This window comes from Lentinula edodes (assembly GCF_021015755.1).
Source record: "Lentinula edodes strain Le(Bin) 0899 ss11 chromosome Unknown C8R40scaffold_41, whole genome shotgun sequence".
NCBI lineage: Eukaryota > Fungi > Basidiomycota > Agaricomycetes > Agaricales > Omphalotaceae > Lentinula > Lentinula edodes.
Window position 1 is genome coordinate 388,787 of NW_025764347.1, and position 27,406 is coordinate 416,192.

Consider the following 27,406-nt stretch of genomic DNA (forward strand, 5'->3'; position numbering starts at 1 on the left):
TCACATTCAGCTATCGATTTCTTTTCGCAATTGGAAAGGCGACAGTGTTACACTGATTCACCCTACGATACACGGGTTGGCGGTGAGTTCTGGGGCGTGATTATTGTTCCAACTCCGCTTGGTTTATTTTTATCGAGGAAGTTCAGAAACAAGGAAACGACCGGACCGTGTTTAAGAACAGATGCGATACTCAAAATCTGAGAAAGAGGACGTTGCAATGGTATGAGAGCCATCCATTTTGACACCAGGTACAGCATCTATGTCACGAAACAAGCCAAAAGTGAAGGGCCGCCGTCACAGATAGCTCTTTTCGTGTGGAGCACTTAGTGGTGGCTGGTGGTGATGGTGTCTGGTCTGATCAAGATACTTCCACCAAATGCAGTCTTGCATGCGCTGTACACGTGAAGGTTAAAACATGGTCGGAGAAGAGCAACTTGTAGATGAACGCAGGGCGGAGGGTAGTAGAGATCATAGGCGTATGTTGTGATTGAAAGACAGTATCAATAATAACTCCGTGGCACGACAAATGGAGGAAAAATCGAACGAGGAAGTGTGTCGATTCCATGATTGAAAGTAGGATTGGAAAAGCAACGAGCCTCCAGCAGATCAGTACAGCCCCCGCTGGTTGCAATATGTAGAAAATAGGAATTGAGGGGCTGAGCACTAAGCATATAAGTTGTTCTATTCGGCGGAATTCAAGCCCGGCACTTGAAATGGCGTATAAGCATATATTTAATGAACATGGAAAAGCTTGAGCCAGCGGGATTTGGGGATATGTAGTAGACGATATCCTGGACTTATTCATTGTCGTGAAATCGAGCATTTGAAGCGCAGAGCAACGCCAAACTTCCCATGAGACATAAGGTCGTCTCATGAGGGCAATCATGAATGAAAAGAGAGTCGATCAGCGAGAGACTGAGCTGAAAATTCCAAGGAGCACTTACGATTATGGAGGCAAAATTCATACACAGTGCCAATGACGAGGAGACGGACGTACAAATTCTCGGCAAAATGTCAAAGATTCCGGAATGTTGAGAGGACAGAGGTACGAGAACGATGGAAGAGTTAGGTTGAATAGGGGCGATGTAAACAATCAAATCTATCGTATGATTCGATTACTACTCCTTTGGTAGGAGATTCAAGCACCTGCAGATTTTGGTATGCGTATAAACGGGTTGGAGAGCCGGCTTATGCTAGCCATGGAAGGCTCAGAAGATATTCTAGTCTGTGAAGAAGTACTGGTGCGAATGATCAGCAACAGTGCAGGTCAGAGTTGGAATAACTGGTTTAACACCAAACTAGCTGGTCGCCGCAGCTCCCTGCGCCTTATTATCTAGCTTTACTCACTTGCAGTTAATGAAGGATCAAAAAAACAGAGAGCACCACCAATTCTGTGGTTAGCAGCGGCGGTACTAGCCTCAGCTGGCGCCGCTGGTGCTTGAGAAACTCTGACCGGAAGGCTGTGTTTCTGCTGTGTGTATGTTCACTCAAGATAGAAAAACGCTTGCCTATCGCGTGGATCAGTCAAGACCTATAAGCCCAAGTGGTACAGAGCATGGCTACTGCAAAGAGTACAGAGGAATTTGCGTGGGGCGGCCGCGACGGAAGAAATCCTTTTCCCACGGTATATAACTCCAACTTTTTAGTTCGTCATCATGGATTCCGACGCTGATGAGATACCGTTTGTTGTCTTTTTCTTGCACACCTTCTAACTTCTAATCATATATCCATCCTTGACAGCGATCTTGTTCCTACTGAAGGGAATGTGCCATCACTCAGCGACAGAAGTCCCACTGCTCGACGGGTTCCGTTGACTATCATTTGTGGTTTCTTGGGAGCCGGGAAGTCAACGCTGTTGAGGAGAATACTGACCGAGCGACATGGATACCGGATAGCGGTGATTATGAACGAATTTGGGGATACAGCTGATATAGAAGGTAAGTAAGTACGTGCACTGAATGGGCCCCATAAACCAATGCTTACTAAATAAATTTCCATAGCTAAATCTGTCACCGTTGACGGCGAATCGACGACATTAGAGCTTGCAAATGGTTGCTTGTGCTGCAGTATCAAGGATTCCGGCGCAGCCGCTATTGAGAAATTAATGCAGAAACGAGGCGCTTTCGATCATATCCTTCTTGAAGCAACAGGTCTCGCAGATCCAGGTCCTATTGCGGGCATGTTTTGGCACAATGAAGAGTACATCGATGCCCAATCTATTGGCTCTGAGAACGGTATCGTACTGGATGGTGTAGTGTGCGTTGTGGATGCGGTATTTGGATTGAAGCAGATGGAAGAGGATCATTCAAATAACGGAGACGATGAACCTGGGGAAAGTTTGAAGCAAATTGCTGGTTCGGATGTGATAATCTTAAACAAGGTCGATCTGGTGCAGCCTTCTACACTTTCTGCGATAGAAGCAGCAATAAAACACGTCAATCCCGTTGCGCCACTTCACCGAACCGTTCGCGCGGAGCTTGATTTGGCTCATATACTCGGAATACAGGCGTATAGTACAGGTCGGCATCTTCCTCCCCGTGATGACCAGAATCAACCACACAACCACGACCACGAGCATGAGCATGAACACACCCACTCATCCTTTTCCGCTGCTGTCCCGCACTACGTTACCCGTGGTATTTCCAGTCTGCAATTATCTCTTCCTCCCCTCTCAGCTTCACAATTTGCTGCATTCGATGTCTGGATACGTACTATCTTATGGGAAAACTGTCTTCCAGAGTTAGAAGGCACCGACACTCAATCTAAAGAATCGGCATCGAAAGGCAACATCAACGTCCTACGGTGTAAGGGTCTGCTTACACTGACTTCCGGCGAAAAGCATGTTCTCCAAGGCGTGCGGAGCATGTACGAGATTATCCCTGTTAAGGGAGATGATGAGAGCACCAAGTCGGAATTCCCCTTTGCAGGAAAAGTGGTTCTCATAGGCAAAGGTCTCGGGGAGGATGTACGACGTAGTTTTATATCGAATGTTGTCGGCGAAGATTAAAGACTCATACATAGCTAATACTCGATTTTGTATTTGTTAGTCGCGAAACACAATTCATCTAATGTAAAGGGGATCAAAGACTCGGATCTATCTGGATCTATGTAAGACGTTTAGGAAATGGTGGTGGTGTATGGCAACAGGGACAGGACAGCTCGATTTTGGCCCGCCGGCCATCAATGCCGACCGAAGACCCCATGCACCTGTTGCATCACGTCGAGCGATAACCAGAGCCAGTGCCGTGCTGTTGATTTCTTTTTTTTTTGCTGGGAACGGTCGAAGCCCAAAAAGGCAAACCTGTCCAAATTCCCTACCTTGCCTAATTGAGCTTCCACCAGTAGCCCTCACGTGTTTCCTTCCAACTGCCACTTAGCTTTGCCTACGATGTATCTTTCCCACAGGACCATCTGTGCCCAGCTGGCTGGCTTGGCTCCTCCGAAAGGTTATTTGTGAGGTGAGCAATATTCTTCTTGATTTCTCCATCTTACCGCTACCGGCACATACTACCCACTCTATGCCCGGGCGGGTATTTGACCTTGGTGACAAACATGCTTATGCTGCCACAGTCACTCTTCATGTTCTAGTCCTTTGGAACCCTCTTATTGTGCTCATCAGAAGGAAGGAAACGGAAAAGAGTGTGCGCATCAAGGTGTGTGCTCATGTTCTGGTATTCAGCTTGATGCTGAATACGCTTGCTTCATAGCAGACTTCATAGCAAAGCTCATAAACAGACGGGGTTTTTGCTTGACATTAAAATAGTAATAGTACCTACGGCAAGGCAATGAATGAAGTGTTTAGTCAACGCGAGCCTGGGGAATTTCGTTCATCTTCGGCAAATTGAAGAATTCACAAAAACGATTGTTGCAATCATGATGAGTTTCCAAGCCTTCAAATCCCTCTGGCACATTCCCGTCTGCAAAGACTTGTCCAAGACTCCTGTATCATGTTAAACGTGAGCTGGAATAACTATCGCAAGAACAAGTTTAATACCTGTGGGTCATCAACTGACAGTCAGTGAGTGTCGAGCTATTCCCTGCAAGATAAAATTATCAACTAACAATAGCATAGTGGTACGGCAATATCTACCTTGATAGTCTGAGACGTAAGCAATTTTTCCTGTCTTCCAGTACATCACATGCTGGGTAAAGCGAAGAAAATCTGCGCGAACTGCATCTTCTGAGTTATTGAAAATCATGAAAATGTGAGGCATGTTCGACATGTATTTTTTGAATGGTCCCTTGTTCATGGCTAATAAATCTTCTTCTAATAGGAAAACTCGTGGCCTTGTACCTGGAGTAGACAGAGGAACTTGTTCTACTGCAAGAGCTGTTTGCACAAAGCGGAATTTCGGGATCTCGATAAACCGATCCACATTCTCGCTTGGGTTGACTGATTGGATATACGCGTACACCAAATTCAGTAGAGCTTGTCCGTATTGGATAACCTTAAGCTCCATAACCAAAGCACGGTGCTGGTTCTCTGGATCACATGGATAAAAGTGTTTGACCACGGTAGTTTCTCGACCCTTCGAAATATTTTCTGACGTTTTGCTGGGCTTGGAGTTAATGGAAGTTTTGGTAAAGAAAAGCTGCTTTACTGCAACTTCGGGGCCATCAAATACAGGAGGCTCGCTTTGACCTAGACTAGTCATTTTGAATTCCCCCTTCGCAGCCTTTTTTTCGCTCAGGTCGACAAAGAGGGTGCTAGGAGTACCCTCTTCGCAGTACTCCGACCAAGCAGCATTACGTCCTGCAAGCAGAATCAACTGATCGAGATGAAGATTCTTTGCATGAAAGACACGAACAGGTATTGCTGATTCCCGGACTAACATCAGATAAAGTGAGTTATAGTGTTTCAATACAAATGAACGATGCTCACGTATAGCAATATTATTTGTTGTCTTTGGCATCTTCTCTGCACGCAAAGCAGCCGCTAGCTTTTCTCTATCAGGTGAGCGATAAACAGATGGAATTTCTCCCTTCCGTGCCTTCTTGTATGATTCCTGAGGAGGTGTTGAAGGCTTGAATAAGCGACTCGATCCTACGGTAGGAGAGGGAGACCTTGTAGGAGCGCCCGTAGACTCCTGATCTTGCTCACAAGTCTTTGTTGCTTTTTGATACTCCACCTCGCCGATAATTCTATTTGGGACATGGAGAAGAATCGAAGCCTTATGGTCTTTTTTGAATGCAGGTGGTGCATTAGCCTTTTTTGGGTTCGAGTAGTACTGGGCTTTAATAGCATCGGTGTCATGAATATTCAGAGGTTCGAATTCAAGCCAATTTTTGTCCTTCATGCTGACGTCGCAAATAGATAAGGGGTGGTTGCTGGACCACTGTTGCCACATCGGCAAGATTTTTGAAAAGGCCAGGGCCTTTAGCGCATGCACGCCGATGTTGATATGAACTCCAGGAATGACAATCATAAGAGCCTGTAAAAAATCTTATGTTAACATTTAAATTATGGTGCAAGCAAGATGGTGCATACGCCGATGGGTTTCCAACTTTTTCTTCCTTCAGGAAGTTCGACCATTCTAACCTCAACCATAACCTTCTTCTCTATATCAGTTGCATAAGCCATACCAGCCATCTGGGAACGGTTTGCATTATAAACGGAGTGACTAGCAGTATATCCATATCCTTGGCCATTCAAGCTAGCAGCAAGCGAAGATGCCGGAGGTGCCAAAGTGGAAAGTGGTAAGGCTGATGGCAGTCCAGGTAGCCCAACCCGGACTCCAGAGGGGTTATGGGCTGTGGTAGGATGAAATCCAAATGAAGTAGAAGATCGGACCACTAAAGGTTGCGATGCTGAGGTAATGTATCCAGAGGAAGATGGTGGAGGTAGAGCAGGAACTAAAAATACTCGCCCAGCTCTATCCTGTATATATTGACTAGTAGTGCTGGCTGGCTGAGCAGCAGGTAAAGCTCCTACTCGAACCTCCTCTTGACCCGGTTCTATTTAATTTGTCAGATTTCTTGTGCACAAACAGAGATAAAGTTATACCTCCACGCTGTGCTCCTGCATTTTCTTTTCTAATACTTTCTGCCTCATCGATTTGAGGAGAAGGAAGTAGCGGAGAAGCCATTACATTTGCTGTATCTTATACACTATGTCAGTCTGATTCTGCAAAAAAAGAGTTAACCTACTGCTGATTCTCCGAGTTGTGGCTTTTTGGCGATAGTGTGCTGCACATTCTGGACAAAGCAGTCGCCCCCCTCCAGTATTTCCATTGAACCATTCACGTTTAACTCCCAGGGGAAGAACTTTCTTGCAGGTAGGCCGTTCGCATATCTCTGGTTCATCACCAGTATTGGTAAATTCGGCTTGCAATTCATGGCCAGGTACGTTTTGAAAGGTTAAGTTATCAGTTGTTTGTATCGGAGTAGACATTTTTGGTTCAAATGGAGTCAGGAGCAGAGGTTTCACGATCGCAATAAAACATCTTATGCTTAATCATCAAAAATCAAATTCTTCTATACACAGCTTTACTATGCTTCGTCCTCTAAGTCTGTCCAGTCAGCATACTCTCTGTGATCCTCATCATCTCCACTTTCAGACTCTTGCTCCTGTATATCAAATACTACACCCTCCCCCAAATTTATCCCTCCCATGTAACGAGGACCACCTGGAACAATTTCAAGGCCTTCACGCAGTTCCTCTAAGCCGGGGATCAACGGCATTTCACAGTTAAAAGCTGCATCCGATCCTTGCAAAACTGTCTGAAAAGATTCAGTTTGAGCTTCCCTAAGTAGTCGCAAACCTTCGAGCATATCCGAGTACACTCCCCATAGATTGTTTAATGTTATGACAGGGCTACCGAGTGATGCATAGACAGTGTCGGCCAGCACTTGGAATTCAGGTGGAGTGAGTTGCAGAGCAGGGTCATCAGGTGGTGCGTATTTCGCTTCCATCTCATCGAAAAGCTCATGAGGAACTTTCACCTAGTACGCAACAGTTAGAGTAAGGACCATAGATATCTAATTCAATCACATACCGTAAAATCCTCTGTATTGTACAAGTGTGGTTTGGCACAGATTATATCTGGAATTCCTTGCGGTAAAACCTTGCGCTTGTCAGGCCGTCTGGGACTAGAATTATAGCGACGGGCATATGAGTCACACAGTGCTTGAATCATAGGTATGGCCAAGAACCGCAGTGTCAACCTAAAGAATTCTGTAAAGGAAATAGTTGCTTCATATATTGGCAGCACATACTTTTCCAGAGGATTGTTAATGTCAAATAATCCATTGATGACGCCACGTTCAAGAACATTTTCAATCCCAGGAAAAAAATTTCTCCGCATCTGGGACCATACTGATTCTGGTTTGACGTTCTGAGTATGGTTCTTCCACCGATGCTGACGGGTGTTCTGAAGACTTGGATCAAGACGGTGTCGAATAGCAGTTTGACAGTTTGCGGGGCCATAGTTTTCTGAGCCTGGGTCACTTTGCGAAACTAAAGGAACACCTAAACAGATACATATTCAGAATGACACTTGCAACAAACATTAAGCCTCACACCTCCTCTTTCTCGTGAAGAGTCTAGGAAATACTTTGATGTAACCTTGGGATTGCGATTTGACCACCAAACTCGAAACCAAGCAATCCGTCCAGGAAAAGGGTCAAAGCCCAGATGATACCGTAAGCCAAACCGCTGGTGCTTATCATGCTGGTCCATAGTAAGGACATCCATGATTCCCGCAGCCCAGAATCGCCGTCGCTTGAAACGTTTGTATTTTCGTTGCTTAACTTTATCGGGCTCAAATTTTTTGAAAAAATCATTTAACAGCTTTCTATAGTATCCTGATCAACTATTTTGTGAATCTGTAGAAATGTTTAAACCCACTCTGGAACTTTAATGCCATATTCCTGTCTCAAGACTGTCACCATAGCGCGTGCTCCCATATTTGGGTATAACTCGCGAAGCTCCAGAAAATAAGGCATTATGGTTTCGAATGAAGCTTTTCTTTGATGTGTACCCAGAAGCTGAAGGTCATTCCGTATTCGTTGAACAGATTTGTAGCTACAAGAAAGAATAAACAATTAGGAATTGAGGCAAGCAAGGAGAATATATAAATACCTTATACCATACTCTTCATGGTTGAAGTGATCCATCACATGGTTGGCGATATCCTTGTCACTAAAGCCTAGATGCCAGTAGTAATGTACCCATCGTAGGAGATCAGACCTAGGTTGTGCTGATGTCCCGTTTAGTTAGGTCATGTCGAGCAATAGAAACATCTAAAAGGCTCACGAAGAGGCAGGTGTTGGTTTTTCTTGGGTTTCTTTTCAGGAGTAGGGGCATCTGATGATTGTATATTGATACGTCGTTTAGAAGACATGTGGGATAGTTATGTGTACAAAGACAAAGATATCGATATCAAGATTATATAAGCTAGTCTAGCTGGAGTTTCCATCGAACATGCCTGACTTCAAATCTCCAGGCCAATAGTTCACATTGTATTGTTGACAGTGCACATCCATACCCCAATGGCTCGTCCTTGTGCTTTTTTGACAATCTATCTTCAAGTTTGAGTAACTTACGAGCCCATAATGATCAAAAATACTTATGATTGAATTCCATGTTCACTGAAAAATTCGTCTTCATCAAGCATCTTCTGCAAGACTGACTAGACGTTCTTTGCTAGCCAGCACCAACAATCGACGCTGATCCCTTCCTCCGACTAAAGCAGAGAAGAAAAAAGATAAGAAATGATGCTTACAGAGATGAGTCAACTTACTTACCTTTCATATTGGCGATGTTCCTGTCCGGAACCCCCGGTCGATTGTCAATGAACCATTCCATACGTTTCTTGAATCCGGGCAAGCATTTCAGAACCGAAGGCTCCAAGACCATTGTCGCATATAGAGGAATTAAGCCGACGAGACTGCGAACAGGCAACTGCATGGTGTTGCCGGGACCAAATGAAATCGCATCGTAGTACATTCCGTCTTCTTCGTTCCACAGACTTGATTCGTTATCACCAGCTTTGTATGTCATAGCATCAGAAATGAAAGGGAAGTGCTTTAAAAAAAGGTTAGTAAGGAATCGTCGCGATTATCGTGGCAAACCTGAAAAAGCTTCATACACGTGGTTGTGTTTAGCGAGTTCAAGGGCAATATTAAGCCTAAACATGACGTTCAATAGATGAAGATGGAACTCATGAAAGAAAACTTACATGTTTAAACAATAGAAAGCCATCCAAGCGGTACCATCTGGCTTGACGCAAGTTTCCTCCAGTCAGAAGAAGTTCAGAATGGTTAAAAAGACCAATATTGTCCAGCCCTAGAAAACCACCTTTGAAGACGTTGCTCCCTTCAGCGTCTTTTCAATTGACCCACCTAAAACAACCTTTCAGAACGACGAGTTAGATCAAAAGATAAGAAGTACGACTAACCAGGTGAAATTCAATAACAGCTTTTGAAATACTCTTTCCAAGAATTCAAGATCTTCGCGATCATAAAGTTTTCGTTCGATTTTGAAGACTCGGAAAGTGGCCCTGGAAATTTAATAAAAATCAAAATTCAAAGATGATAAGGCAATTGTCGCATGCATACCAGGCGTGTACAGGTGGGTTCACATCGCCAAAGTTCCACTTGTAGGCGGGAAGTTGACCGTCGGGCTTCATGGTACCACTCCCTAGTCATGAGATCCAGCTGTTTATTAGCATATGCAGGGTCAACGACTGCAAGAGGAATGCAATGGAAAGCAGTGTCCCATGCAGCGAAGAATGGATATATCCATCTAGTGATCGATGTTAGTTATGGCGATCAGATATCTCAGTAGTAAAATACGTGCTCGTCAAATTCGGAGCCAGCAGTAGAGTAGACACGAGGTCAAGAGCGAATCTTATATGAGAAGAAGTCTTCATTGCCCTCAGGTGGTGGAGGGCGATGAGAAGGAATAACATGGTCATCGAAAGCGTCTTTGAGGTAAGGTGTTTCATTCTGACCTCTGTACAGGCGACTAAAGTTGGTGTTGTTCTCGGTAAATAGCAATTCTGGTTCAACGGTTTCTGTCTCGGGATCAACATCAAAATTGCCATCTGGACCAACCGGTGGGAGAGAAGGAGGACAATAGAGGTGGGTTTTAGGTTGGTCTGGATGTTTGGCAGTGATGTAATCGATGCCACTGCGATTATGAGCAGTCAAGGAAGGCATCAGAGGCTTTTCTAGATATAGATATTATCTGGTTAGTCTTTGTCCTTGGCGTACTGATGGTATGTAATGTAAGTGAGAAGATACGTGCATATATGTGTCTAGGACTTACCTCCATGAAGACATCCCAGTACCTATCTTCATCAAATGCATCTGAGTCAAGAATCTCATACTCAGCAATGTCACGACTACGATTTTGGTTCTTGGTGACCAGTTCCTTATACAGGTAGCGGCGTTGAGGGTATTTGTAAAGGAATCTCATGTACGAGTGGGAAGGAGTTGAGTCATGGTAGTAGTAGAGCTCTTTAATGTCCTCGCCGTAATTGCCTTGATGTCCAGTGACACCAAACAGGCACTCTTTGAATACTCATCAGGCTATCGCAAATGAGCATGGAGGTCCGCCGGACGACACATCAAGCCTGATGAGCATGGTTCAGACCAGTCCCAAAGAAAGAAGGAAAATAATGATAGTGAATTTATGGCAGCAATTATTTGGACTGATCAACAAAACAACGCGAAAGAAAGAAGTTATGCCGTGCAGTGCACGTGATAACACAAGACGATGGGGTCCTTGGTCGGCATTGAAATATTGATGGCCGGCGGGCCAAAATCGAGCTGTCCTGTCCCTGTTGCCATAGTGGTTGACTCACAGGTCCGGAACGTGACCACGTGAGGTTTCGTCCCAATTTATCGTGTCCACGAATTCTGTCGGTGTCTATTGTCCTTCTACACCTTCTCAACTTCCAGATTTCGACTTGTACCATCCGCACATTATACCCAACGTTTATTACATTTCAACGGTTCATATCTTCATAACTTAACGACTATCTAACGTTATCAAAATGGCTCCTGGGTAATGCGTTCAATCTCTCTGCTTGATTCATGTACTTCATCTACTGACAACGTGCATAGAGATAGAGGTAGAACTGCATTTAACCCCAGAGATGACGCACATCTGGTAAAATATTTAGCGGAATATAATCAAGGAAGGAAAGGAAACAAATTGTACCATCAACTCGTGGATAACGTACGTTTTCTGACCTCGACAAGCCAAATATTTTGATCCTAATGGTTGATAGCTAGAGCTATTTCCTTGGGCAAGAAGGCACTCCTGGCAAGCCTGGAGGCATCGCTACATGCGGGAATCCGCTGACTTTGACCGTCGAATTGATTTACAACAGAAACGGAATCTAAGCACTCTCTTTCGAAATACTCAAGATGATGCATCTACATCTCGGGATTTACCACAGGCTCAGGAACACCTCGATCAATCTGCGGCTCATAGGCCTCAACGTCAAAAACGCAAAGAAACTCCTGAACGTGAGATCAACGTCCAGGAGAAGCGACGCCGAATTGATGCCTCGGAGCAAACCGTACCTACCAATGGCCGCGATCTTCAGGAAGGTTTTGAAGCGCAAGACATGGCCCGACGTGTCCGACTAGGTGAAGGTTCCAGTCGACCTCCTCCAGAGACAACAAAGAAGCACGTACTTCTAGACAGATCCCGCAAACTCAGTCCACAACCTGTACAGCAACGGACCTTATCGTCCGAGTCTTCTTCAGAGTCGAACAAGATGAAGGATATCCCTTATCATCATCGTTCTTCGTCAGACCATTCGAAAAAGGAAGTGGACCGGGACCACGAGCAAGACGGAGATATAGCAATGGGAAGGATGTTTCTGAGTCCATCTAATACATCGACGTCGGATAGGTAAGCTGCCATGATATCTAATATATCGCGATCCAACCTCTTGCTTAGCACCGATTTACTTCCTGCTGCCGAGCCAGTCCGCAACACCTCCGAACCGAATCTTCCTCCAACTTCAGCTAAATCTCTCACCAAGGTTCAACAATCATTCTCCTCCCTTTCAATGTCTTGGCTTTCCATAATCGACCAATCACGCCTCGTCGATATGATGGTCGAAATTCTGTTTGATCGATATAAATTTCCTCCCGAATATGTCCTGCGGGTCTGGAAGCAAGCGGGTGATTTGGAAGAGACCGAGGCAATCCTCAAGCAATTGAGAGACCTAGAAAATGGATTGTTACGTGAATCCAGTTCGCGGCGCTCGTCTCATACTGGTAGCAATACTTCGAGCGGAAATGGGAGAAAGGACGGAGATCAGATCACTGCTGAGCCTATAATGGGTGGACCACAAAGGGCTTCATGTGCTAGTGGTGATTCGAGTATTGTTCGAAATCCCAGTCGGCTTCGAGAGTCATTTTCAGGAGACTTCTTGAAGCCTGAGGAGCGAGCTACTGAGACAAGGGCTACGTTCAGCTTTCCCAGAGCTGTAGATTCACGTCATGATTTCGCGAATAGTTCGAGTTTCAAGAGTAATGTTACAACGCCAGCAACATATCAGTCGCGCGTTCCAAATGATACGTCTACAAGCCCGAAATCATCAAAATCGTCGACTACTCGTGACTCTTCGGATAATCAGTCAGAAGCTCACACTTCGAACCCTTCCGATGTAGAAGCGGCATTGCCTCCCAAACTACAGGAGATTTACTCTGCGATCTCCTCGCCTGACAGGAAGATGGTCTTGCAAAAGTTTTGGAAGGCTTATGGAACGGATTACATCCAGGTAGAAAGTACATTGAATGATAACCTACCCACGTTTATGCTTTGATTCAATGAAAATATCATCATTCTGTGGATACCTTTGGACAAATTCTGGAGTGTGTAATTTTGCTCGCCTGGTCGAGTTTGGATTGACGAGACTTCCCAGCTTCCACATCCAAGGGATAAGTGATTTGTGTCTTCCAGCTTGCATATTCCGTGAAATTTTCAAAAGGCCGGTTCAATAGAAATACAGTCATGAGCACACATATACACAACGTTATTCGTCAACATTCGTGTCGCAACTCATCGTTCAGTATCGTTCATATCCCTCAAGCATTATCTATCTCGTAAACAACCGCCTTGTCGTCTACACTCCCTTCTTCAGACACCTCTCCCGCAGCTTTTTCGACATCGTTTCTGGATGCGGCACCGTCAGCAATGATGCCCTGTCCAATCTTATCCGCCCGATCCCTATAGCTGGGAACAAAGTTCACAGCAAGGGCATAGGTCTCAGCGGAGATAAAGAACATGACGGGGACGATCATGGCGAACGCGGTGCTGTTGCGACGGTCGGCGACCGCGGCAAGGATTGGAGGGACTAGGATGAGCAAGGCGGTTGATTAACTCAAAAGTGGAAGGAAGGGATGGATTTTATAGCAAGCACGTACTGCAAGCTCCGCCGACGACGCCTCCGACGATCACACCAGCGCCTCTCTAAACGTTAAACCAGTATTTCAACCTTCGATAACACGGAAATAACTCTCCACACGTACCTTTGTATGTCTACCCAATCCTCTGATACCTAACGCAACAATTGTCGGGAAACATACACTTTCGAAGAACAGTGTCAGCGTGAGCATGGCAAGGCCAATGTTTCCCCGTTGTGTAATGGATGCGGCACAGAAGATGATGACACAGGAGAGGTAGCAAAGGAAGACCCATCGGGGTCGAATAAATCTCATTATACCTTTTTGAGTGAGGAAGAAGTGCGTGAATCCATGGATAGTACGAATAGCGGGGGAGTCAGAAGGTCGACACCGGGGGTATCAATGATAGAGATGAGCAGAAAAGATGTGATTTTTCCGAAATGAATTCGTCAATATGTTGAACGCGTTTGATTTGATATCATGAAGAAGATCAAGAAGCAAAAACAGATAGAAAAGGAAGGAGAACACAATCAGCACTGGCCAATATCTTTGAAAAAAAATCAATACCTACCACTACCAGAAAACCTCCCAGCGGCGAAACAGCCTTGGGCAACCGCGAGGAACTTGGCTCCAAGTGCAGAAGAGGTGTTGGGCCTAATCTCTGTGACGTAATTGATAAAGTATCCCGCAATTGCGACTGCAAACCAGTCAGACTGCCTCCCGGATTTTTCCTCAAGGCATATATATATATATGAACTCACTCTGAGATCCCGTATACGCAAACTGTGCCCAGCTAGCATGAAAGAGTCTATACTGTTTCCAGAACGGCTTGTCGTCGTCCCCGTTTGTTCCATGCGTCAAGTCAGCCTGCTGGCCCATATCAGCATCCGTTACCTCCGGAATAACGCTAAAGTAGAAAACAATTGCGAGGCAAAAAACGAAACACCCGATGGCGAGGTACACCCATTGAACAGTCTTCAATGCGTCAACAGATTCGCCGGTCTCGTTGAAAAATACGTAACTGCCTAGCACGGGGCCGACAACGGTCCCGATGGCTTGGACAGCTTGGGCGATGTTGATACGGAGCTCAGAGTACTTGGGAGGACCAGTGACTGCCATATAGGGGTTGGCAGCGGTTTCGAGAGAGCCTAGGCCGCTACCGATGATGAATGTAGCTCCACAGAATCCACCGAAAGATTCTTTGAGGGCAGCGGGCCACATCATAAATGCGCCGATACCGTAGAGAGTAAGACCAAGGATAAAGGTAGCGCGGTAGCCATAATGGCGTAAAACCCAGTTGGCGTAGCCTAGAGAAGCGAGGGGGTAGGCACCAAAGTACGCTGCTTGGAGCCCGGAGGAGCGTGTTCGAGTGATGCCCAGATTGATTTGGAAATGCTTGTTCAGGGTATCGAGTAGACCATAGGCAAAGCCCTGAAACGAAAAATAAAAAGAATATTGGTTTCGGTAAGTTGGCTTAGCATAAGGGAAAGATTGTACTAACCCAGAGAAAGTATAGAATGGTGACGAGGAACAGAGGAAATATAGTTTCCCTTTAGATGATGAATCAGATAATGGCGATTACTACAAGGATGGCTACCCTACCTCATCGTCAATTGAGCAGCATTGGTGACACGATCACCGATTTTGAGAGAATGTGCCCTAAAACGAGCCATTGTTGTACTAGAGAGAGAGAGGCTGATCGAGGAAAAACTTCGCGGAAAGGAAGGTAAGAAGCTTGACCTTGCCAGAAATCTATTCGTTGGGAATGCAATTTATACTGGCATCACTGGATCCCAGCACGTAGGTCAAGATGTTCATTGGATCCTCAGAACGGCCCGTTGTGGGGATAAAGGTAAAACAGGTGAGGCGATCGCATGACTAGATAACTTGAATTTATACCTAGTGGCAGCGGCTACATTAGGACCGATTTAGCAGCGTAGAAGTATGTCGAAGAGGAAGTTATTGAATTCCCTTCCGAAGACAACGCGACGATCGCGATTTGGCCTATGATTACTGTAAACAGGCAATGAGCAGTAGGAATGTGACAGGTCAAGTGTGAATATGGCGATTTACCGCAGGGTTTCCAGACAAGGGACCTGATAACGAGCGGGAAGAGATCAAAACCGCACCGATAATCATCAATTTTCCCTTCCTTCCTTTCGGAAGTCGATTCTGGAGTGAATATCAAGTTTAGTGGCTCGTACTCCTACAAAACCATCCCCAAACCAACAACACTCATCACACCTGACGAAGAAGAAAAAGAACCGGCCTATCGAAACCTGTTTCGGATATCGGCGCAGCATCTATCATAAGGTTCTCGTCTTTGTTCAATGACAACTCTCAACGCAAACACGAACCGTCCAGCAAGAGCAGGTAAAGCACGTAATGCATCCAACTTGCCCCGTAGATTTACCAAGTTCAAGGATTTGCGATAGGGTCCAAACCGTGCTAAAGTTTGAAACTCTGTCGATGCAGCCAACCTGGGCCCGCATTAGAGGGGGTCTGGAAACTACAACCCAATTGATTGAAGGGGCGATTACTTACAGCAAAACACCTCCAATCTACGCCCGTGACGAACAATTCGAGCGAATTTTCAGAGCTCCTTTGAAACTTCTAGAGCTTGAGTGAACCATTCCATTCGGATACTAGCGTTATCGCGAGGTTTTTCAACATCGGATCTTCTATGTTTCCGACCTTGAAATTTACATCCTGCATGTACACTGCGCTGGTTCCTCCAGTGAGTGTACTAGATAATTGTCTATCCTTCATATATGCCACCCAATTTGGGTGCAGGCTGATCTACACTGGTTCGCGTCCTTTGCTTCAGCTAAATCAAATGTAAACAAACACGAAAAGAGCGAAGAGAAGGAATTGAACGGTTGAACAAAAAACAAAGAACATACATTACTACGAGCGCTAAAATTAAATTACTTATTCAGGCGCTTATCGACATCAATTGGTTGTACAGTGATGGCCATTTCCCACGAACACCCCCAATTTAGTAATAAATTCCCATCTGCATTGGAAGCCTTGGCTCCTTGTAAATATGGAGGCATTATTGCCGAACCTTTAGGTAAGGCTTCTTACTAAAATCTTTCCGTTCATTTTGTAGGGGGGAAGTTGAGCTTGGCCATCTCCCACGGTCATGTGCTAGTAACAATTACATCATTATTACTCTGTGTTGGTGGCAAGAACATCATTCAAGGTATTGCTGCTGAATCTGCATTTGTATGGAGAATTTGAGTGATAGAAGCCCAGTTTTGGGAACAAAAAAATTGTGACTAGACTGAGTTTGCCAAATGGTGTTTTAGGCACATTGGTTCCCAAAACCTATGAAATACTCATGAAATACTCATAAAGATAAAGATTATGCAGTGTTAGCCACTGTAAATTTTTCCAGACACAAGGGCAAAGATCTAGTCCATTGAAATTGTGTCATCCTGAGCCCAATCACTCAAAGCTTTGAATTTTGTCTGCCAAACTCTGGAAATCTTTTATCCAGCAATTCAAAAGCCATCTCTTGTCTTTGCCTTTACTTCACATAGTGCCTAAGGCCATTCAATGAATGTAGCTTGCATAGACTTTAACAGTTGCCATTTAGTCCAAAGTGCATATGTGATACTTTCTTGTGTTTGCTCACTAAAAGGTCTACATATGTTATGGCCATTCAGATTAAAATGACATTTCTGAGTCAGAAGAATTGAGACCCAAGTTGAAGAGGACTAAGAATGTGGCAATGAAGACAGTTGTCAAGTCCATGCCTTGGGTCCCCATTCCGCCGCTTGGCATTCCAAAGATCCACCGTTTATTGTAATCTCACTCCTATTGTTCTTTCTCGCTACACATACCCTTTCATTCTAGTCCCTCCTTATTGTCTTTTACTCTATCCTGCAGGTACTACTTGTATAGCTCCTAGTAGTTAGTCTAGCGCTCCGCACCGATGCGCCGATCCGTAGATATAAATACTGTGTTAAGATCATGTACACCGTGTAACCGTGCCAAAGCCACAAGGTGTCTAAGTGCGGAAGACGAGTGGGACAGTAGTGAAGTTATTAACAACACCGCCGTTACGCCGTTAGTCCCCGGAGATCGAGAGTATAGAGGGAGGAGCTAAGTAGCAGCCAAGTCGGAGCGGGCCAGAGGACGTTCAAGTCCTAAGGTCAAGTAGAACGTGCTTCAAGGCGTTGAGCCTGAAGATTTAGAGAAGAGCTAAGTTGAGAAGGGAGATCTAAGTTGATCTAAGTTGATAATTAAACTGAGGAACTACAGTAGCGTACAGGCAGTATTTATATCTACGGAACGGCGCATCGGTGCGGAACGCCAAACTAACTACTAGGAGCTATACGAGTAGTACCTGCAGGGTAAAGTAAAAGACAATAAGGAGGGACTAGAACGAAAGGGTATGTGTAGCGAGAAAGAACAATAAGAAGAGATTACAATAAGGAGTGGATCTTCGGAGTACCGAGCGGTGGAATGGAGGGCCGAGGCATGGACTTGACATACTGCCTGTACACTACTGTAGTTCTTCAGTTTAATTATTGACTTAGATTCCCTCCTTAACTCTGTGCTCTTCTAAGTCTTCAGGCTCCTCGCCCCGAAGTACTCTCTACTACAACCTTAGGACTTAGTTCTTTGGTTTGCTCCTCGTCGTCGGCGATACCGCCGCTCCGACTTGGCTGCTACTGGCTCCTCCCTTCTATACTCTCAATCTCCGGGGACTAATGGCATAATGGCAGTGTTGTTAATAACTTCACTACTGTCCCACTCGACCTTCCGCCCTTAGACACCTTGTGGCCTCTGGCATGGTTACACGGTGTACATGATCTTAACAACAGTGCAGCTGCAAGAAGTGACTTGTCATGGTATCATAGCTTTCAGCTCAGTTCAAGTAGTTTCAACTTAGCTGTTCCATGTGATGAGTCTAGGTTATGAAGCTCCTAGTCTCTATCTCCATCTGCAAAACCTGCAACTCTGGTTAAGGGTCTGAAAGCAGTTGAGAGCAGATCTGAGGGCTATCTGCTCTAAGCCCATAGCCAAAAATCCAGGATTTGCAGATGCTCTTCAGTTTTCATTTTCCACCACTATTACACCACTTGTCCCAGTAGCTAATGGCTTCCAAGGGCAAGGCATAATCCTCATAGCAAGTTAGATTTTGCACAAAAGGCATCAGAAGAGGTGTATGTTCCTACTTCCCTGGAAATTTTTGTTTTTACTTATGATTCATCTACAAAGCCTGTATTTGGTTGAGGGTTTGAAAGCCGTCGAGAGCATTTCCCAGCAGTAAAAGCACTAGGATATACTCTCAGCCCATTTTGCAGATGTAGCAGATGAATAATTGAAAGTGTTCGGCACCTGCTGCTTGCGGCCTTACCCCCAGTCATGCTATTGTACAGTTATAGCTATCTTGCCAAAACACATTCTATAGGAAAAAAGACTAAAAAATGCAGATAGATGAGTACAAAATATCATAGATGATCCTAGCTTCCACTCCATACATGACTTGCTAATGTTCTCCTTACTGTTATAGTGTCATTGAATTGATAGATGGAAGCCCAATTGGCTGTTTACAAAGAGTCATAGTGATAATTAAGTACAGTACAATAAGAGCCAAGGCCTTCAGATGCAGATAATGTCAGCAACTGGTTCTAATAACATGCGAAAGTGGGCCATTGCGCTGCGCACGTGGCAAGAACAAGTCCGAAAATCAAAGTCACATATAAATAAGTGCAGATGCTGTGTAATCTGTGCAACAGAGTAAATCTACGTGAGTGATTGCATTGGCCTCGAAAACCATATTCCCTCCATCTCACATCCCATCGTGTACAAATATTTCACCCATCCCAGTAATGATCCTTGATAAAAAGTGCATATCATTGAAACTGTAGTATGACACACCCACTAATCTATAATGAACAGTTTCGTTGTTAATATCCCTGCTAATATGTGAGTCAATCAAGAAAGGGTGCACCCCATCAATATTGAATGATATAATACAAGGTGCACTGTTCAATATGTGTTGTTTATACACCCGAATATGGCAGGTGATGCAACGAGGAATATCAGTGAACCATGATGATGCAGATGTTGGTGGTTGAATGAAAGGTGGGTGCAGTTGAGTAGCCTGTGGACGGTGAGGTATTCGCTGTGGTATGTGCCCATTTTCACAGTTCAAAGAAGCATCAAAGCACGGGCAACTAGTGCGCAACAGTTGTGCCAGTACATCCTGAGTACTTGTATAAGCACCCCATTGCAGATTTCACTGAGATTGTACTGATCTTCGGAAATTGTCGCAGACCATTTCCAATGATGTTTTACCTAAGGCATGTTGTCGAAAGCCATCCATTATTGTAGGTAACTTCATGTACAATATTACATCATAAGTAGTTTCCTTCCAGACCTGTCTCAGTATGAGAAACAAAGAGTCGTATGCACAAATTATTTGACCATTTCAAAGTAGTGACTTGGGATACCTGCCAATAGAATGCATTCAATGATTTTGTATGCAGTGGCAAATGCCACAATTTTGCAACATTTAGTGGAGATGGAATTCCAAGTGTATCAGATATGGATGCAGCATTTGATTCAGTCGCTCCAAATGGGTATTCAACATCAAACTCTGTACTATTGTTGTTTGCATAGTGCTTTGCTTTCTTTGTTGGTAGGGTGGGGTCAACAAGGTCTACATCAGAGGCAGAGCGCTTTGGTGCCTGCACGTGGATTTGTAACAAAGGTATTGCAGTAGTTGAAAGAGATAAAGCATTTGCAGGAGATTTGCTGGTATTCTTACTCAAGGTGGTTGCAGTTGTATCTCTTTTTGTACTAGAAGCAGCTTTGCGCCCTGCCTGAGTTTTAGTTGATCCTATAATGGTCCAGGGCAATGGGTCATCTTTTTCTAAATTATAAGGATCACTCAGTGACCACTTGATTGCAGAGTGCGTGAGAGGTGGGTTATAATTAGAACCTTTCCATTTGCAGAATGATTCTATAAGTAGAGAGCAGTAATGAGCTTGCCCCGTTTTTGTGTGAAAGGGAAAGGAAGGAATCTAATGGGCCCTCCAACCAACCAATCTAATACACAATATGCGAGTTCACTGCTATCAAATTTATTTAATAGCAAGGGGTAGCGTTGGCAAAGGTTCCGCAAAGCTTTGAGAGCTAAGTAAGAAGCTTCGATCAATCAATTTGAATCGTTCTAAGGATTTGGTATATCCCTTTGATCAAGGTAGATTCAGCACGATCTGTGCTTTGATTGTATTGATATGGGTATATCAAGAATTGGGGGTTTGAATCAAAGTAAATTAAAACCCGGAACACACAGACCCCTACGGAGGGCTAGAACTATGTGCTGGCACAACCACACAGCGTGATTTGCCCTTAAGACCAACGACTGATCCTAAGTTCAAAGAATACCCAACAACTGGATATACTTCTTGCAGTCACAAGGAGCAGAACACAATGTTCCTATACTCACAAGTGCTGGGCCTGAATGGCTGCTAGTGAAGAGGTTTCAGTCTGGCGGGAGTGTGTCTTTCCTTTTTACGGATTAGCACTGCAATGTCGTCCCAAAATCACTTGTATTCCAGATACATCGGATCGCTATTTATACATAGAAAATATAGAGTCGCACAGTACAATTAATTTAATACAATAAATGTTTGGAACTGCAAGGAAACTTCTACAATTGGTCAGATACCACTTAATTTGAATCTTCATGTCCTTATTTGGTCCATAATGGTTCCAAGATTTCAGTATACCTCCAAACATAGGTAGGTACTTCGATGTTCATTTAATTTAATTGTTTTGGAGAATGACTCGAATGGTGTTCAGCTGTCACTGCTGTTCAACACTTCCTCCGATTGTTTGTCAACTCGTCCGGAGGCAAATCAGCTCTCCTCAATTCTAATCCTATCAATCTGATTCATCTGGATTAAACTAATTGCTTCTCTCTTTCAATAGACACCCATTGTGCCTATACTCTTTCAAGGGAGTTACACATAGTATTCATTTAATTGCATTCTTCAGTATTTTCTACGTCAGGACTCTTTGACATTCATTTGATATGTCTTCGGAGCCTTGCAGTACTTCGATTATTCTTCTAGTCATTTTCCTCAACCATGCAACTTGATTGGTCTATTAGACTAAATCGCAGTCTTTTAGATTAATGCATGATCTTGTTCTAGAAGGAGTATTTGATAATCTCTGAGTTCTAGAAAGTCATTTCAAGTCAATCCTTGGCTCATGGTCGCTTGAGTAAGTTCTTCCAAACTCCTGTCAGTGTAAGGTCCAATAAGAATATCCTTGGTATGTCATACATGAATGGTCATCCTTCAGATGTAGTCTGAGTCTGGTATAATCCTGCTTGACAAGCAGGTAGACTGTTATCCGAAGGTAGTATCGGGGATGGGTAAACTAACCAACTTGTGGTAGTATGGGTATATGGTCCCTTCAACTTATTAGACTGATTCAGTATTGACTTTGACTGTCAATCTGGGTCTCAATTACAGTCCTCTTGATACAAATCTATACATGAAAATGTCACAATTCACAGCATAGACGTCTAGCCAAAATTTAGGCGTGTCAGCGGGTTGACCCTTGTACTAATGAATCACATTTTTTCTCATATCTCAACCTCATAATCTCATCTAGAATTCCCAGATCCCGGAATTCCTTTTGAAGTGCGCCCGAGGCCCCTCCTGTTATAAATTTTGGATCAAAGCCCTGCAAGATAGCAGTGTTATGGTAGCTCCTGCTGCAGGACAATGCTGTATAATAAGCATGGTGGCCCCCGAGTGTATTTAAATCTGCAGTATTTACAGATAGGCTCTGACCTTGTGATGCGTGAGCTGTCATTGAAAATCCCAGTAAAACATCAACCTGATTTCTGGCAATATTGATTTTAGTGTCATCAGGAAGTGTAATGTGCCCCTTGTTTTCCCTTCTTACAAGTGGAACAACATTGAGAGGTAAACCTTCTAACTTTACAGGAGATGGAGGATTATCCGGTTCGACAAATAGTACCTCCAATACATTTTGTCCTGACTTTCCTTTTTTACTGTGCCATGAGTGAACCGTTCCTTGCTGCCCTTCGGTGATATTGAGTTCAGTTGCAATATTGTATCGTATGATGATTGGCATTCCATAACACAAAGGCAACACTGGAGGAGCATGGTGCTCATGAGTTGATAGTGGAAGGTCCCATAATATCTTTTGCAAGTCAGGGCTCATTGCATTGACTTTGGACTTTTTAGCAGGTATTGAAGCTTTTTGGCTACCCTTATCTGCTTTAGTGACTATTTTATCCTCGCTGTAGAATAGTGTTAGCTTCTATGAAGTATCAGATGCAAATCTCATTGACCCTAGTCGGTTAATCTCATCCTTTTGCTTGTTCCCACCAACAATAATTGCAGCATTTCACCATGGTGCTGCTCCAATAAAATGTTGCCCAGGCTTTTGAGCAGAAACAAGACCATCTAAGCACCTAATGTCTTCTTTTGTACAAGCTTTGTATCTCATATTCTTAAGAGCCTTTTGGAACTTCAAATCCTCAGGTGAATCACTTTGGTTTCGCATGTTCTTTCTAAGTATGACAACAGTAGTTACTTGATGCCAGAGTGCTTTTCCTATCGCCATTCGCTGACCATTCAATGACTTAGGATCAGAGCCAGCGCGGTGAGTATACAATGAAACAGATTCACCACCGATAGGAGGTAGTTGGGTAAAGTCACCGGCAAAAATCATATTCATACCACCAAATGCAAGTCCAACTTCATTGCACACTTTCGCTAACTGCTCAGAAATGCGGTACATTTCATTACAAGATACCATAGAAACTTCATCTAATACAACATATTCAATCCCTTGCAAACGCGAGCATACTTTAGACATTGTTGAGATTGGTGCTTCTTCAAATTTACCATTGATTCCCAATAAGAAATGATACATTGAACCACCTAGCAATGCAGCAGCATTTCCAGTTGGGGCGACTACAATAATTGCATGTTTGCATTTCAGAGATTCAAAAAACTGAAGGAGTGCTTTTACAGCCTGAGATTTACCTGTCCCACCCATTCCACCGATATACATATTTAATTGTTCACAGCAAGCACCTGAGGCATGATGTGCAACAATGCAAAAAGCTTGTTCTTGTTCCATATTCAACTGGAACTCATCAATGATTGTTTCAGTGACTTTTTTGATCCTCCCATACTCAATGCCCAATTTTTTGAAATAGGATTTATCACAGATTTTAACAATATTAGGCTTGCATTTATATTTGCCTGAGTTGGTTTCTTTATTAGAAGACAATGTTGCATGTTCCCTTCTTTGTAGCAACAGCTATTGCCGTGTTGTCCTAATTAGATTAGACCAGTCTTCTGCACAGTGTATTGGAATATTGCTCTGCTCAATATTATTAAAAGTATTGTTTACATTGAAAGACATTGGGATAGAATCTGTTCACCCACATGAGAAAAGAATATCACGCATAACTTTCATTGCTCTTTGCCGGGCCATGCATAGCTTACCTGTTTGCATACCAGTTTCAGGATCATACAGCACAACAAGTTCATCATTTTCATCATCAACAAAGTCAGCATCTATTGAGGTCTTAGTTCCAAGTGAATTATATAGCCCTTCATCAATGCTATCGATATTGAAAGGAAGAGTTCCTGCTAAAGATGTGAAATTACCAGCCTTAAGCTGGGCACAGAAATCATCACGGGAGTCTAGGCATTCATACCGAAGATTCATATTCTTCATAAACAATAATTCCTGCTTATTGAATTTGTGTGCAGTGAATGCCTCATGCCAGCTTTCATGAGCACCTTTCAAATTGTCTCCTGAGCACCAAGGTTTGAAGAATGAAAGCATGGAGCAGCAATAATATTCATGATCTTCCTTGTCAGGTCAGGGTAGAGATGGTCCGATGAAATTAGGTATGACATTGGTCCAGTTTCTTCTCATTGCAACTGAATGCGTGGAAAATAGAGGATGTCCATCTAAAAATTGCATGTGTTGCAAGCCTGGACATTGAAGAATAGCATTGTCGTCACCTTCAGAAGCACTGCCCGCATCATCTAAATCAGTTTTTTTTTGTGCGTGGCCGCTTGATGCGGTAAAATCGCTGAATCCAATCATACAGGTTATAATGACTATGTTCATTGGGGCGGTGTGTATAGTCATATGTCGATGATAATCCAACATAAGTATTATTTTGCTTTATTAGTAACACCTTATTATCTTCATGATGATCCTCAGGATGCCAAAACTTCCGAGCCTCAACCACAAATGGTTTCCAATAAAAAGGAACAAAAATGTGGCTAGTATAGTGGTCTGGATGTTAAAGAAGGTACATACATATCATTGGGCTACCAAGTTCCAATTTAGTAGCTAACAGGTTAACCATTTTCGTCATCAGTATTCTAGCTTTCTCTTTATTAGTTTGGGAACCGGTGATGAGCTGTGTATTTTTTTCAAAGATAACTTTCAAACTGTCAAAAACAACATGTGTTTTCAATCTGACTTTTGTTATATAGTCAGCTACATATGCAACCACTGCTTTGATAGCAGTACCAGAGAGAAGACAGGTTACATCAGTGTTGCAGCGCAGCATATATGTGATAGGTGGTGATATATCATTAAGCCAAGGTTCAAGTTTCTTCAGTGTGAGATGACCATTATCGCAATCTACATGTGAAGTTGAATGTACAGGTCTTGGAAACCGAGCTTTGCATTTCTTGTATTTGTTGTTAAGGCAAGAAACTGCCCATTTGTCTAAACTGCGAATGGTACCATCAGGATAAAAAGCACGGAAGCAGTCATGAAGATTTGACTTTGTGAGTAGATCATCTACTGTGAACTTATAGTTATTGAGCCAGAGCAAATAATCACTACAGGTACCACAATCTGTGTGGCCACAAGTGCAAAAAAGAGGTGGAGGAATCAGCATCTGAAGCTCGGGACTAACATAGGTACAATCATCTTCTGCCTGTGACACAGCTGTCTTTACTTGATCTTTGGTTCCTGTCAAAAATTCTCCAATGTGAACACTTTCCAGATATAATATTAGGCAGACCTGAAAATCAGAAGCAGGATCTAGCAGATGGTGCTTAATTTCCAGTGGTGATAAGTTATTCTTTGAAAAAATGAGACCATGTAAATGAAGTGTTAGTCGCCCCTGCTGTTCTACTGTACAATAATAAGCAGCAGTTGGACCAAAGATACCTGGTTCTGCAGAAGTTTTGCAACCAACAACAATTTCTAAGAATAGTGAGACCAAGAAGTGAAAAAAATGCGCACCTGCAGCAGGGTTATTACTAAGGAGGCGGCAGTGCTCAGTACTTGTGCACAGCGGAACATTGAAGGAGTCATTGGTATCTGCATAGTACATACATATGGGATGTTTTTGGTCACAAGGGGCCAGCGTAAAGTACCATGATGGTGCCCCAACATTAGTGATAAGTGACCAAATCTCATGTTGCATATTTTTCTTACTGGTGATAGAACCTTTCACTTTACTGGAGCCATAATTCAGGTCACGGAGCAAGTCAAAACATTCAGTTTCTTCATTAGATGAGGGTTTCACAAATTTGCCAGTGGCCATTCACGTGGCAAGATCTTCCAAAGTTTGCTTATCAATAGATAGCATCTGGGATGCAATATTGTCAAACTTTTTTGAGTTAGCCACAATGTAAGATTGTGTGGTACCTGCTTTGACTTGTTCATGGCTGAATGCAATAAATGGAAAGGACAGATCAGTCTGGAACCGTTTGTCATGGTACATCATCAATAATGATTTATGTTTTTCATCGGACAACTTACTCAATGATAATCGCGTGCCTCCAATGCCACCTAAGCCATATGGGAATAGCCATGGGGACATTTTCAGATAGAGATGAGGATTGTTGTATATACTTTCTGGCTTCTCTGCATGAGATGTGTGGAGGAATCTACCACCATCATCAAGATGCTTCAATGCACAGGCTTTCTGGGCATCTACCATTATATGCTGCAAATCTTCTCCAATAATACCATGTACTGTAAATACACATTCGCTTCCCTCTATACCATCATCTTCAAGGTCATCATGTACACTGACTCCTTCAGCATTACGATTACTATCTTTCTGAAAATATTCAATAGCCACAATCAGAGCATCTTCAGTATATCCCTGCAAGTTTTCAGGAGAAAAAAGAACGTCATTGTAATCACTATGATTAAGTATGCACCAATGGATTGCCTCTGCAACAATATTTCTTCAAACAAGTAGTAAAGCACGCTTATATTCATCGTCTGTGGGTGTTCCAGAACTAGAAAACATTATAGCAAGAACTTCTTCCATATCAACTCGTGGTGGAGGAAGAACATCATATATTTTGGGTGTAGGATTCTCAAAAGCTATGACATTTGAAACCAATTTACTGTGACCATTACCATTAGACCCACCCCTTTGCACACAGACAAAACACTTAGAGTGTCGGACTCGAGACACAAGCATACGCTCATAGAATGTGAGGTGTTTCAATTCAAGTGAGACATTGCCCAACCATAATCCATTGCACAAGGCATAGCAGGGTACTTTACTAGATTGCAAGTCAGACCTGCAGCTGTCACATATCATTTTGCAAGTATTCCTGGGAACACGGGACACACCAGGTACTTCAAGAATGCAGCATATTTTTAATATGCTTTAAAGGTGAAAGATTAGTTGCAGGCTTTAAAAGACCACAAACAGCACAACCACCTTCTTCAAATCGTTTAGGTAATGAAGCTGTACACCATTTTCGGATTATATTATCAATGTGGGACTGGGTATTGGGTGGAGGTGGAAAGACTGCTTTTTCAACCAATTTCATACCAGAAGACTCACTTTCAATGGTATGGTTATGTGTACTTGGATTGGTGCCAACACCAAGTTTACAATTTATAGATGATGACAGGGTTGACACCATTGAGTGCAATAGTGGTGGAGGCGAAGTAGTTGAAAGGACATGCATAGGAGCTTCAGTGGAGAATTGGTATGAGGGAAGCCGACTTT

The 27,406-nt window shown here is 43.4% G+C and overlaps 10 protein-coding genes across 10 annotated transcripts; 2 read left to right on the plus strand and 8 right to left on the minus strand.

Moving 5' to 3' along the window:
- Positions 1-137: 137 nt before the first annotated feature.
- C8R40DRAFT_619366 (uncharacterized protein) lies at positions 138-1,099 on the minus strand. Its single transcript, XM_046235660.1, has 2 exons — positions 945-1,099; positions 138-869 (listed from the first exon to the last, which is right to left on the minus strand). Exon 2 carries the CDS (start codon positions 821-823, stop codon positions 359-361), a length of 465 nt encoding a protein of 154 aa, XP_046082057.1. The 5' UTR covers positions 824-869; positions 945-1,099; the 3' UTR covers positions 138-358.
- A 482-nt stretch (positions 1,100-1,581) lies between these two features.
- C8R40DRAFT_1124733 (CobW/HypB/UreG, nucleotide-binding domain-containing protein) lies at positions 1,582-3,215 on the plus strand. Its single transcript, XM_046228940.1, has 3 exons — positions 1,582-1,681; positions 1,741-1,937; positions 2,001-3,215. Exons 1-3 carry the CDS (start codon positions 1,656-1,658, stop codon positions 3,005-3,007), a joined length of 1,230 nt encoding a protein of 409 aa, XP_046082058.1. The 5' UTR covers positions 1,582-1,655; the 3' UTR covers positions 3,008-3,215.
- A 3,274-nt stretch (positions 3,216-6,489) lies between these two features.
- Positions 6,490-8,193, minus strand: C8R40DRAFT_1210951 (uncharacterized protein; the record flags this gene model as incomplete). Its single annotated transcript, XM_046233187.1, has 7 exons — positions 6,490-6,560; positions 6,624-6,942; positions 6,996-7,164; positions 7,216-7,468; positions 7,522-7,793; positions 7,847-8,023; positions 8,081-8,193. Coding segments are annotated over 7 exons (1,374 nt in total), but the record flags the coding sequence as incomplete, so codon positions are not given.
- A 414-nt stretch (positions 8,194-8,607) lies between these two features.
- On the minus strand, positions 8,608-10,794 carry C8R40DRAFT_1267827 (uncharacterized protein; the record flags this gene model as incomplete). The annotated part of the gene is made up of 10 exons (XM_046233973.1): positions 8,608-8,684; positions 8,746-8,988; positions 9,073-9,128; positions 9,180-9,235; positions 9,339-9,342; positions 9,399-9,500; positions 9,559-9,640; positions 9,954-10,167; positions 10,271-10,513; positions 10,705-10,794. The coding sequence occupies 10 exons, from the start codon at positions 10,792-10,794 to the stop codon at positions 8,608-8,610; spliced, it is 1,167 nt and encodes a 388-aa protein (XP_046082060.1).
- A 500-nt stretch (positions 10,795-11,294) lies between these two features.
- Positions 11,295-12,791, plus strand: C8R40DRAFT_1072954 (uncharacterized protein; the record flags this gene model as incomplete). Its single annotated transcript, XM_046226512.1, has 2 exons — positions 11,295-11,869; positions 11,918-12,791. The coding sequence occupies 2 exons, from the start codon at positions 11,295-11,297 to the stop codon at positions 12,789-12,791; spliced, it is 1,449 nt and encodes a 482-aa protein (XP_046082061.1).
- Positions 12,792-13,011: 220 nt separating this feature from the next.
- Positions 13,012-15,246, minus strand: C8R40DRAFT_619463 (major facilitator superfamily domain-containing protein). The gene is made up of 7 exons (XM_046235661.1): positions 14,974-15,246; positions 14,873-14,921; positions 14,133-14,802; positions 13,943-14,068; positions 13,498-13,691; positions 13,393-13,438; positions 13,012-13,322 (listed from the first exon to the last, which is right to left on the minus strand). Exons 1-7 carry the CDS (start codon positions 15,042-15,044, stop codon positions 13,054-13,056), a joined length of 1,425 nt encoding a protein of 474 aa, XP_046082062.1. The 5' UTR covers positions 15,045-15,246; the 3' UTR covers positions 13,012-13,053.
- A 4,826-nt stretch (positions 15,247-20,072) lies between these two features.
- On the minus strand, positions 20,073-20,366 carry C8R40DRAFT_1025132 (uncharacterized protein; the record flags this gene model as incomplete). The annotated part of the gene is made up of 1 exon (XM_046223070.1): positions 20,073-20,366. A coding segment is annotated over one exon (294 nt), but the record flags the coding sequence as incomplete, so codon positions are not given.
- A 1,582-nt stretch (positions 20,367-21,948) lies between these two features.
- C8R40DRAFT_1055832 (uncharacterized protein) lies at positions 21,949-22,596 on the minus strand (the record flags this gene model as incomplete). Its single annotated transcript, XM_046225033.1, has 1 exon — positions 21,949-22,596. One exon carries the CDS (start codon positions 22,594-22,596, stop codon positions 21,949-21,951), a length of 648 nt encoding a protein of 215 aa, XP_046082064.1.
- A 3,376-nt stretch (positions 22,597-25,972) lies between these two features.
- C8R40DRAFT_1055839 (uncharacterized protein) lies at positions 25,973-26,371 on the minus strand (the record flags this gene model as incomplete). Its single annotated transcript, XM_046225034.1, has 1 exon — positions 25,973-26,371. The coding sequence occupies one exon, from the start codon at positions 26,369-26,371 to the stop codon at positions 25,973-25,975; it is 399 nt and encodes a 132-aa protein (XP_046082065.1).
- Positions 26,372-26,626: 255 nt separating this feature from the next.
- On the minus strand, positions 26,627-26,989 carry C8R40DRAFT_1055928 (uncharacterized protein; the record flags this gene model as incomplete). Its single annotated transcript, XM_046225037.1, has 1 exon — positions 26,627-26,989. The coding sequence occupies one exon, from the start codon at positions 26,987-26,989 to the stop codon at positions 26,627-26,629; it is 363 nt and encodes a 120-aa protein (XP_046082066.1).
- Between the last annotated feature and the right edge of the window lie 417 nt (positions 26,990-27,406).

What these genes read in the sequence shown, in the direction of transcription:
- C8R40DRAFT_619366 (XM_046235660.1), bottom strand. Translation starts at nt 823, where the DNA reads ATGCTCGATTTCACGACAATGAATAAGTCCAGGATATCGTCTACTACA.
- C8R40DRAFT_619463 (XM_046235661.1), bottom strand. Translation starts at nt 15,044, where the DNA reads ATGGCTCGTTTTAGGGCACATTCTCTCAAAATCGGTGATCGTGTCACC. An exon ending in GCTGCTCAATTGACGATGAG is followed by an intron (nt 14,922 to 14,973) that starts GTAGGGTAGCCA and finishes CATCATCTAAAG; the next exon opens with GGAAACTATATTTCCTCTGT. An exon ending in TGCGTATACGGGATCTCAGA is followed by an intron (nt 14,069 to 14,132) that starts GTGAGTTCATAT and finishes ACTGGTTTGCAG; the next exon opens with TCGCAATTGCGGGATACTTT.
- C8R40DRAFT_1124733 (XM_046228940.1), top strand. Translation starts at nt 1,656, where the DNA reads ATGGATTCCGACGCTGATGAGATACC. An exon ending in TCCGACGCTGATGAGATACC is followed by an intron (nt 1,682 to 1,740) that starts GTTTGTTGTCTT and finishes CATCCTTGACAG; the next exon opens with CGATCTTGTTCCTACTGAAG. An exon ending in GGATACAGCTGATATAGAAG is followed by an intron (nt 1,938 to 2,000) that starts GTAAGTAAGTAC and finishes AAATTTCCATAG; the next exon opens with CTAAATCTGTCACCGTTGAC.